At 52.1% G+C, this 11656-nt stretch overlaps 1 protein-coding gene across 1 annotated transcript; it reads left to right on the top strand.

Annotated features, from left to right (window-relative positions):
* POU2AF3 (POU class 2 homeobox associating factor 3) lies at positions 1 to 6627 on the top strand. Its single transcript, XM_054291406.1, has 6 exons — positions 1 to 98; positions 2220 to 2337; positions 3005 to 3055; positions 3918 to 3984; positions 5323 to 5549; positions 6541 to 6627. Exons 1-6 carry the CDS (start codon positions 1 to 3, stop codon positions 6625 to 6627), a joined length of 648 nt encoding a protein of 215 aa, XP_054147381.1.
* Positions 6628 to 11656: the final 5029 nt, after the last annotated feature.

Genomic DNA, 11656 nt, shown 5'->3' with positions numbered 1-11656 from the left:
ATGCCGCCTGCCAAGGCAGGAGGGAGCGGGGAGGGCGGGGAGGAGGGAGGGAGGAGGCACGGCACGATCGGCTGCTGCCCGCCGGGTGCCAGCGCCGGGTGCCGGCTCGGCACGGGGCTCCGCGGGCACCGAGCGGGGCTGCTGCAGGGCTGGCACACCCGGCCGGGGGGGCACAGGGGACCCCGCGCATCTGGGTGCCCACCCCGCGCATCTGTGCCTACCCCACATCCCTTTGTGACCACCCCGCACCTCTGGGTGCCTTCTCTACATCTGTGCCCACCCCGCACCTCTGGGTATCTTCGCATCTGTGCCCTCCCTGCATCCCTGTGTGCCAACCCCACACCTCTAGGTGTCTTTTCTGCATCTGTGCCCTCTCTGCACCTCTGTGCCCACCCCGCACCTCTGGGTGCCCTCTCTGCATCTGTGCCCTCCCCACATTCCTGTGTTCCCATCTCGCACCTCTGTGCCCTCTCTGCATCCCTGTGTGCCCACCCCACATCCCTGTATGCCCTCTCTGCATCTGTGCCCTCCCTGCATCCCTGTGTGCCCACCCTGCATCTCTCTGTGCCCTCCCCGCACACTCCGCCCCAGCCACGCTGCCCCTGAATCCCAGCCCCACTCTCCAAGTCCACCCCCTGTCCTTGTCACCCACCCTCCCAGCCTTTCCCTCGATGCCCAGCACCGTCTCTGTGCCCCTGGACCCCCAGCCCCATCACCCTGCTCTCTGTGCCCCAGAATCATCACTCTGTTCCCTGACCCCCGACCCACCCTCCTCCCTGACCCCCAGTCCATCACCTTGCCCCTGAACCCCAAATCCATCACCCTGCCCTTGACCCCCAGCCCACCCTGCCCACCCTGCTCCTCGACCCCAACCCCACCCCAGCCTGTCATTGTCACCCTGCTCCTGAATCCCCACCTGCCCTGCCCACCCTGTGCCCACCCTCACCATCCCACCCTTGGCCCTGCCACCTCAGAGCCCTCCCTGCCCGCAGGGAGCTTTGTTAACCCGACGTGTTCTCCTTCAATCCCACCCTTCCCTGTCTCATTATCCGCTAGCTTGTTGAACAGAAACAAAGCACCAAAACACGAGCTGAATAATCCCCAGCTGGTCCCAGCTCAGCAAACCGCCCCGAGGGCAGCCCTGTCACTCTCTGGAGGGCCCGGGGTGCCTGTCCCAGCTTGTCCTCCCCCAGATCACCCCGGGGGCACTGGCAGCACAGGTTCCAGCACAAGAGGACAGTGCCTGCAGTGCAGGATTCCCTGGCTGTGTGGGCAGATCTGCAAACCCAGCGTTGTTTCTGTGCCAGGATCTCCTGGCACCATGCAGCTCCCTTGGTTCTCCAAGGTGTTCTGTGCCCAGAGGTGGCACTGGAAGGCCGGGTTTAGCTCTGGCACTGCTGGTCTCCTGCTGGGAGTTTATTTTTGGTGCCTCCTTCAGGGCTGTCTGCTCCCTGCTCTGGTATTTTTTGAGTGTAGAGACCAGTCTGGGTGTGTTTCCTTTTATTGTGTGATTTCAATTAAAACACCAGCAGAAACTTAGGACGGGAACAGCTGCCAGAGGAGCTGAGTGTTTTACCATGAGTGCAACAAGTGAAAGTGGTTTTTCAGAAGAAATAAATTCTTTATCATTTTCTGTCCTAAAAATCCCTCATTAGGTCGTGACTGGTGATTTCTGGCTGGTTTTGGCTGGATTAAACACACCCTAAATTCTTGTTTGAAATAAATAGGGGCTGTACATGAGCAGAATAAAGAGATAATCTAGGCTTTGTAAGAAAACAGTAATTTTATTCGTGTTTTGTTGAGCTCTCTGAATAACCACCCACATATTTCCATTGTTTTATTCCTGGGCTTCATCTGCCAGATGAAACACTTCCCAAATTTATTTTCAGGTCCTGAGAGAGGCAAATATGTCAGGAATTTAAATGAGTCCAACAGCAGCACCAGATGGAGCTTGGTATTGGGGAAGCTGGAAGGGGGGCAGGGGAAGAAGGAGATAGAGAAGAATAAACATGTGGTTTTAAAATATTATCAACAGCAAGATTTTCATGAGTGTCTGCTTGTCCCAAGCTGGAATTGCAGGTGTTGAAGAGGGCTGTGAGTGTGACTGCAAACAGAGACTAAAAATTAGTCATGTTAAGTCTAAAACTGTTCTCCACATAGAGCACACTGAAAAGCTGCTGGATTTGCTGTTTGCTCTGAGATTCTCCCTCCTTGCAAAGTGTTTTCCCACAAATTCTTCCAGGAAAGCCCAAGGTGTACCAAGGTGTGAGAGTCAAGATCACAGTCAAGGAGTTGCTGCAGCAGAGGAGAGCACGACAAGCAGCCACTGGTTCAGCAGTGAGTAAAATATTGCGGTGTTGGCTTTGTACCTTCTCTTTCAATGGTTTTTTATTTGCCAGGACTGAAATCTCTGGGCCAAAATCTGAGTGTCACAGGCTGGTGAGGATGGGGGAAAGGAACATTCAGTCAGAGCAGCTGCAGCAGTGACCTAAAGGAGTGAGAATGTGAGGAATAGAGGGAGAAAGCAGAGCTGCTGCTCCAGAAAAGTCACTCCCTCCGGGATGGAAGCACACCTGGGCAGCCCCATCCCTTCTGGAGGAGGGGCTGGAGCTCTGTGTGTGCACACACACCTGCACATTCCCTCTCATTCCCTCTCCCAGCCTTTGTAGGATTCCTCCAGCTCCAGCCACTCAGGGGATTTGCATAAAGAGCTTGGCAAACCATTATTTCTTCCTGGTTCATGACATCGCAGCTCTTGGAGCCTTTCAGATTTCAGCTTCTGCACTTTGTTGCGGCCGACTGTGCAAAAATCAGCCTGAGATCCAGGGGCAGAGAGGTCTGGGTGAGGAGAATTGTCAGGTTTTGGAAAGGCTGGGTCACTCACTGCTCCCCTGCAGCCCCGAGAGCAGCAGCCTCTCCATCACAGCCAGGTGTCCCAGGGCTGCGTGGAACCGGTTTTCACTTCCCACCAGCACTTCACACAACCCCTGTGGTGCCCACACAGGAAAAAGTGAAAAGTGGCGGTGAGGGAAGTCACCTCGGTGACCTGCACAAGGTATGGCCCGCCCCAAAAGCCCCGGGCCTTTGGGCTGGCAGGATGTGCGCTGAGAAAAGCTCAGCCTGGGGACTCCATCGCTGCCTTGTCACGTCTGCAGCAGGGACAAAAGGAACCCCCAGCCCAGAGGAGTCACTGTTTCAGGAATTAAATGCACGGGATGTGCCAGGAAGTTGTTGCCAGGGAAATGAGCTGCTCACTCGAGAGCATCTTGAATAAAGGAAATGAAGTGCAGGGCTGGATGAATTAAATCTGAGGGGGAAATCCCACCGGTATTTGTACTTGCAGAGTAAAATCCTGGCCCCCAAGCAGCAAAACTCCCGTTGCTTTTGGGGTGCATTTCTTCCTTCCAGCAGGTCAGGTTCTCAGAAGTGGTTGTTCCGTCTTGCTTCAACTTCCAGCAATCCTTAAAAAACGAAGCTTTCCCTTTTCAGGGAGCACTGCCAGAGCTGCTTCTCAAACATCAATCCAGCCTGCTGGGACACCTGCGGTGGTCATTAGTTAATGGCTTATTCCCAGTAATATCCATCCCTAGGAATTCCTTGGGATTCCCTCCAGTGTGGAATTCACGCTCCTGGAAATTAACACACATTAATTTCAGAGGCAGCTCTGTAGAATGGGGAATGCAGCAAAAAGAGCAAAAAGAGCAAAAAACCCCCTCAGCTCGGAGCTGATTCAGGGGCTTCACCCCGGGTGGGTGCTGTGCCCAGCAAAAATCCTGTTGTGCACATTCATCTAGTGTTCTGGAGGTTTTCCCAGGCACAGCTAGAAGGGAAATAAGGTTTATCTCAAGAGTTTTCTCTGAAATCCAGACTCACCTCGCTCTGTGCCGCAGCTCCTCTCCTCCCTTGTCTTTGCTCAGGCTCCTTGGGACAGCAGCAGCAGCAGCAGCATCCAGTTTGCAGAGCCTGTGTCTCCGCCTCACCCAGGTCGGTACAAAGCCCATCCACACGGCCCTTCCCGCCCCATTCCCAATTTTTCCCACCGCCCCGAGCCTTCCCAGCCCTGTTTGAGGCCGGGGGTGCGGCCAATCAGCACCTGCAGGGAGCCCGCGGGATGCAGATGAGGAGCTCCGAGCTCCTTTCCGAGCTTATCCATCCCCCAGCAGGGAATTCCATCCCTTCGGGAGGGGATGCTCATCCCGAGGGAATAACATCGCCCTCCCCAGGCTCTGGGGCCACCGAGGGTCAGAGTGACCCGGAGCCCCTGGCTGGGCTCTGTTCTCTCCTGCCAGCATCCACAGCAGTGAGAGAAATACCAGATTTTCAACACCACCAAGAGTTTCCTCCTCCTGCCCGCGAATATCCAAGGAAAAGGGGGAAGGGGTGAGGGGAGGGGCACTTTGGGCTCGCAGATCCTTCAGTTGTCCCCAGCCAAAGCACAGAGGAAGGGCTGGGCAGGTGTGAGTGCACGCATTGCATGGACAAGGAAATTGTTAAATCATCGATAGCTGGGAATCCATTTGCTTATGTTAATAAAGAAACGTGAGACACGCCAAAGCTGACATGCCAAAGCCTTTTCAGGCTGGAAGGTCTCCATCAGTTTATGTATTTTGGGTGTTCCTCACTCCCCACAGCCAGCTAAGCACTGCCACCCTTGACCCTGCAATGTGCACTTCAGACCTGTGCCCTTCACGTGGACAGGGCTTAAACCATGTTTGATCTTGGTATGAAAAGATAATAATTCTGAAAAGCCAGATCTGCTGTCAGCTTTCCAGGAACTCACCCTTTGGCCAGCAACACTTGGTGGTCACAATGCCACATCAGCCCTGCCTTGCTCCATTTGTTCTGCTCCTGTCTGGCTCTTTGGAGGATAAAAAAGCAAATTATCCTCCTGTCATCCCCTTTTTCCTGCAGGTGTAGCTGCCCCGGGTCTGGAGATGAGCCAGAGGCACATCTGCCAGGCTGGAAGCACAAATCACTGCCTGGCACCTCCTGGGGCTGCAAACAGGGCACAGAAGGGAGGCCACAGGGTCAAGAGTCTGAGGGAGTTTCCAGCTGGATCCCTGTCCAAAATGCCTGGGGCCAGGAGAGTTTCCAGTGTTTAAAGAGGTTTATAGCTGAGGGGGCTGCCTTCCCTGAGTTATTCACATGGTTTTGAGCATCTCCCTCATAGTTTCTGCTTTTAAAAACAAAAATCCAGGCCTCGAGAGGCATGTTTAATGTCTAAATTCACAGGGTTACTAAGCCTAGGAGAGCACCAAAACCTGCCCTTTGTGAAGACAGACACTGATTCATTGCTGCTGTCTGCTCTCCTTTCTCTCCTAGAGCCTTTTGAAGCAGAACCCATCCCTCCTGTGCCCAGCTGCTGCCCACCCTGGCAGTTTTCCAGCTGCCTGTCCTGTGAGGAAAGCCCTGGGTACCTGGAGCAGCTGATTGATTCCTGCCTGCAGTCAGATGCACCCTCTGAACCAGCCTTCAGTGCCTTCCAGCCATCCCCACACTACACCCCAGACACCTCCCAGCCAGTCCAGCTCTGCTTCAACCAGGGCCTGGTGAGCTTTGGGAGCCAGGGGAGCAGCCACCGGTGTCCCCAGGGGGAGAGGGAGTCACCTCGTGGGGCAGAGCAGCAGCAATGTGGGAATTTGGGGCTGCTTTTGGGAGCTTGGGATGCTCATGGGCTCCGAATGCTTTCCCATGGGGAGCACGAAATAAACTGGGAGAGGCTGCAGGATGGGGAATGTCCGTTCTTTTCCCATGGGAAGCACAAAATAAACTGGGAGAGGCTGCAGGATGGGGAATGTCCCTTCTAGAGGTCCTGCAGATTTTGTGCAAATAGCAGCACAGCTCCTGGAAGGGGTTATCCCTATAACAGAAACTGCCTTTGGGTTTAGACCTCCAGGATCTCCCTGGGCAGGGATTGTCCCTGCTAACATTGGGTTTTCACCTCCAGGATCTCCCTGGGCAGGGATTGTCCCTGCTAACATTGGGGTTTCACCTCCAGGATCTCCCTGGGCAGGGATTGTCCCTGCTAACATTGGGGTTTCACCTCCAGGATCTCCCTGGGCAGGGATTGTCTCCACTAACATTGGGTTTTCACCTCTAGGATCTCTCTGCGCAGAGATTGTCTCCACTAACATTGGGTTTTCACCTCTAGGATCTCCCTGGGCAGGGATTGTCCCTGCTAAAATTGGGTTTAGACCTCCAGGATTTCCCTGGGCAGGGAGATGAGAAAGGCAACAGCACAGCCATTCTGGCTGCTGGCCACATTCCCCTGAAATCTCTTTTTCCCCCCTTTTCTCTCCCAATCTCCAGGCTGCCAGCTCTCCCAGCTCAGCAGACCTGCCCAGCCCGTGGAGCTCCAGCTGCTCTCCCCCTCAGCTGTCTCCCCTCACCCCGCTGACCCCCAGCCCGCCCTTCAGCTGCCCCATGGAGGAGTGGCCCTGCCACCCCCCGTGTCCCCTGGGCAGCCCTGCGTGCTGCTGCCCAGCCTGTGGGGCGCAGGGCAGGGACAGCAGGGCCCCGCAGTGCTGCCCCTGCCCCAGCTCGGACTGCCTGGAGCTGCTGCCACCCCTGGCCGTGGCTGAGGACTTCTTCAGGAGGGACAGGAGCTGGGACATCTGCTACAGCTAATGGGGGCTGTGGTTTCACACATCCACTCTATCCAAATCAGATTAAATTGCCCATGAACTATGCAAAGTTGTGCTGCCTAACACAGCCCAGTTTATCCTTCACTACTCACACTTTTTTACATGACGCTGTCACTACATTGATCTACGGTCAGGGGGGTTTGTTGGTGGTTTGGTGGGGGTTTTTTCCTGTTTTTTTTTTCCATTGTTGCTGTTTTTTAAAATAAATCTGAAGCTGCCTTATCGAACATTTGTTATTAAACCAGCTCTTTTTGATACAAATAAATCATTTGGTGCAAATGCTGAAGCCTGCTCATTTTTCGCGTGCTAAAGGTCAGTGCTTTTCTCCTCTACTGCTGACCTTGTTCTCACAGAGGTGAGGATGAGATTTTGAGCAGCCTATTCAGTGACACAAAAGCTCTCACTCACCTTTTCCAGCAGATAAAAGATCCATATTTAATTAATTTCCCCCCCTGAGAACTCTGTGCATCACCCAGCTCTGAGCTGGATCTGCAGCTCCTCACCTCTGCTGCAGCTCAGGGTGCCCTGGTGACATTTCCCAGTGCTTCTGGCAGAAAAGGAAAGTTGTTTGACACACCAGGGTTTAGCCCTGGCTCCTCAGAGGTAAAAGGTTTTCAGCATAATCAGCTGAACAGGAGCTAAATGATTTATTTTTTTTTTAAAGTAGATAATAGGAAAATTGTAATACCTGAGGATTTCCTGCTTCTTGCATAAACCCAGAGCTTCCTAACATTTTGCCTTGCCTCCTCTTGGTGAGGCAAACTGGAAAGAAAGAAATAAGCATCTCTCCATATTAAATTCCACAAAAAAGAGAAAATAACTGCACCTGTGGAGAGAAATATGAATTCTATCTATTTGTTTGCTCACCTCATCCAGACACTTCCACGCTGGACTGAAAACCTTTCCAGTTCCTTTAACTTGTGTAAGGTAGCAATGGTTGGGTTTTTTTTTTTACCAAAACATGCTTTAAAAATATTTTGATACCTTCAAATAATATCTCCCCTTCTCCCCTGATTAATCTCAGCATTGGCCCAAGTGATAAATCCATGAGGTCACAGCAATATATATGTATATTATTATTATATAACTTGTAAAGAGCTGTAACTTCGCAGCAGTTAAAGGTGTGATCACCCCTGCGCAGGGACACCCCACCAAGTGTCATTTCAGTCGTGCTGGCAGCTGCTCCAGCCCCTGAGGGATCTTTTGGGGCACTGAAGGGCTGAAATTCTGCCCCAGAGCTCGCCCAGTGCCAGCTGCTCCTGCCTGCTGCCTCAGGAGCGGGCACACCTCGAACCACACATCAGAATCTCTTATCAGCAGCAAGAAAAAGCCAGAAAATGAGGCTGAAACAAGAAACTGGAGGCTTCTAGAGGAAATGGGGTGCCCACATCCTCCCCATGGCTTGGCAAGGCTGGCCTGAGCTTAGCAGAGCCAGGGAGACGCTCTCAGGGATGAAAGGGCACCATGAAATGATAAATAAGGGTTTAAAAACAATCCATAACATATCTTAGAGCAGCAGCCTGTACTGCTGGAGTCTGACAAGATATCTCTGACCTGCAGCTGAGGTGGATGTTTAATTCTGACAGGTTTTTAGTAGATTGCACACTTATCAATAACTCATGGTGTGGATCCTCCCCAGGACTGCTCTGTGCAATGGTTGTGCCCACCCTGATCCCACTGCTGGCACAGCCAGGTACCAACACCAGCACTAAAACCACCCTAAATCCTATCCTGATCCTTGGATGATGCCTGATCCAGGCCAAAAAAACCCTCCTCAGTGGAGAAGACCAAGATATTTCCTGCAGAATATTCCTACAGACCAAAACCTGCCGGCTGGACCAGCTTCCACCCCATCAGCAGCACCATTTCCATCCCTTGCAGCCTCTTCCTCCTTCCCTGCCGCTCCTTCTGCAGTGGTTTTGCAATCCCACCTGTGCCAGACTGGAAACTGGTTTGAGAGGCTGTCAACAGCCCCAGGGACACACTCAGGACAAGTAGAAGCTTGCTGGCTGTTGACACAAGGCCTTGTTGACACAAGAAAGGGATAAAAAACACAACAGAGGAGCCATTCAAAGGTTGATGGTGCGTTTTCTGGCTGTGAGAAATGTATTATTCCCCTCTTTCATCCCTCCCAAAAGTAAAAAGGAGTTAAAGGAAACACTTTCACCAGAGCTGGCTCTGCTGCAAGGCTGGCATTTCATCAGTCCCTGCCAGGCGAAGCCCTGACTGCCTCTATAAACACAAACCCAGGGATCATCTCGTGCTTACAAAGCCATGAATAACTCCAGAAGTCACCCACAGTTACAGAGGAAAGGAAAAGTTCTTATTTTCAGCTTCTCTCTCCGAGAATTTGATCTAAAAGTTTCCCTTGCCAACCGACTGACAGCTTTTCTATGGAGCCACTTCAGAGCGTTTGTTTGGTGATAACGAGCCTTTGTTATTAACAACTTATCCAAAGCCACAGGTAGGAAGAGATAAACTGTGCAAATAAAGGGATATCACACACTGCCAGCAAGGCTGAGCTTTGAGAAGTTACATTTCCCCTGAAAGAGCAATAAAAAATTGAGGAGTGAGCTCTGAACTGCTTAAATCAGTGAGAGGAGTAGAGAAGACACTCAGGTTTGAGATTGAAAAGTGAATTTCTTCACAGCCAGGCCAGGAATTGGGAAAGGAAAAGGGAAAATTGTTTTACACCCAGGGGGAAGCAGCAGCTTCCAACAGCCTGGTGGCTCCAGTCCAAAGCCAACAGGAGCAGCTTGGGGATTGTGGCTGCTTTCAGAGGAGGCCTCTGCAGGCTGGGCTTGGGGAAGCTGAGCACAGGGAGGAGGAATCCTGGGCTGCCATGGGTGCAAACCCACTGCAAACCTCATCCACCAGCTCCCAGATGCCGGGGGATGCTTTGATTCCTGCCCTCAAAGGTATTTTCCCTGATATTCTGGGGATGGTGATGGTTCCAGACTCCCATTGAGCCTGCTTTGTATGAAACTCCCAAGAGATGACACAATAATAAAGAGAAAAACCACTCAAAGAAAGAAGGCTCCTGTATTTTCTCACTGCCAAAGGACTTCAGTCACCTCACAGACATTTCAAGGTGGCAAAAAGCTTTTTGCACTTTCACATTGCTCACAGTTTGACAGTTCTGCTGGTTCCAGAAATTGATATTTTATCCATCATTTTGCCTTGACACTGATACACTTTTCACTCCCTCCCTGATACTCTTCTCACTCCATTCAGGGCTCATTGTGACATCCTCCCAAGTGAGACAGCACTGGCTTTTGCTGGCCTGTGCTCAGATACATGAAAATTTATGCAAACACATGCAAATACACGTCTGCTTCTCTGTCAGCAGGATTGCAGGTACGTGTAGTGAGAGGTGATGGCCCAAGAGCAGAGAGGAGGGCTGGAAAATTGAGATCTCTGCATTTCTTAAGAGCTTTTGTTCCTGTCAGTTGTTCAAACACTCCAGGCCTGCCAGTGCCTCAGGAAATCCCAGTGAGGCAGCAGCCAGTGGGTGCTCAAGGAAGTGGCTGCAGTGATTTAAGAGCTCTGCCCTTCATCTCCCTGTTCACCCTGCTGGGGAACAACCTGAGCACACAGAGGAGCCAGCAAAATCCAAAACACAGCCCAGAGTGAGCCCCAGCCTCTGCCAAAACACGGCCCTGCAGAGCCACTGATTGCACAGCAATCCCCAAATCATTTCACAGAAACGCTAAAAAGACTCTGCCAGACCCCCTCAGGTGGGAGAGGGAGCAGGGGAGCGCTCCCTGCACACACCCACACGGGTCTGCTGCCCTAAAGGCTCTGGGAGACCCAAAGGGAATCTCTGTCTCCACACAGGTGAGGTCAGCTCCCACCTGAGCTGAGGGGTTTCCAGAGCTGGAGACTGGGATGGGATGGGATGGGATGGGATGGGATTAGATTGGATGGGATTGGATTGGATGGGATGGGATTGGATTAGATGGGATGGGATTGCATTTCACTGCATTGCATTGCAATGAATGGGATTGCATTGGACTGGATTGAATTGGATGGGATCGGGATGGGATGGGATCGGGATGGGATTGCATTGGATTGGATTGCATTGGATTGGATGGGATTGCATTGGATTGGATTGCATTGGATTGGATTGGATTGCATTGCATTGGATTGCATTGCATTGGATGGGATTGCATTGGATTGGATTGGATTGCATTGGATTGGATTGGATTGGATTGGATTGGATTGCATTGGATTGGATGGGATTGCATTGGATTGGATGGGATTGCATTGCATTGCAATGAATGGGATTGGATGGGATTGGACTGGATTGGACTGGATTGGATTGGATGGGATTAGATGGGATTAGATGGGATTGGGATGGGGTGGGATGAGATTGCATTGGATTGGATTGGATGGGATGGGATTGCATTTCATTGCATTGCATAGCAATGAATGGGATTGGATTGGATGGGATTGCACTGCACTGCATTGGAATTCCCCCTCAGCAGCCACACAACCCCACCCCATGCCCTTGCTCTCACAGCAGCTGTTTCTTTCCCTGGGCTGGCCCTGAGGAGCTGCTCCAGAGCCCTCCCAGAGTGCTGGGAATGGCAGTTCCAGCTTGCAGGACCCTCCCCTGGGGCTCGTGCCTTTGGATGTCCATCCCCTGGGGTGAAATGCAGCCAGGGCTGGCTCAGGTTCTCCATCCAGGCTGTCCCCCCTCAGGATCCTGCATTCCCAGGGGAGCAGGGGCAGTGGGAGCTGCACACCCCAGAGGCTGCAGCGTTTCCAGCAGTCCCTGTGCACAGGCCCAGCCAGAGGCACAGTTTGGGGGTCTCAGAGCAGCATTTCTCAACCTTTTATACCCAAACTGTCACCTTGTGCTCTGTCAGCCCCAAGGGTTTCAAAGCTTGGCTGTGCTTTGAACTTATTTGGAATATTTACTTATTTATGTAGCAGCTCCTTGATTTGCTCACCTCCTTGCTGGAGGTTTATTCACATTTTCTGGTACCAAAATTGAGTTTTCAACCATT

The sequence above is a fragment of the Melozone crissalis genome, unplaced genomic scaffold, assembly GCF_028551555.1.
Source record: "Melozone crissalis strain CALT ecotype California unplaced genomic scaffold, PUWL_Pcris_2 ptg000092l_1, whole genome shotgun sequence".
Taxonomy (NCBI): Eukaryota; Metazoa; Chordata; class Aves; order Passeriformes; family Passerellidae; genus Melozone; species Melozone crissalis.
Note: the sequence above shows the minus strand (reverse complement) of the source record. Positions and strands in the feature narration are given on the sequence as shown.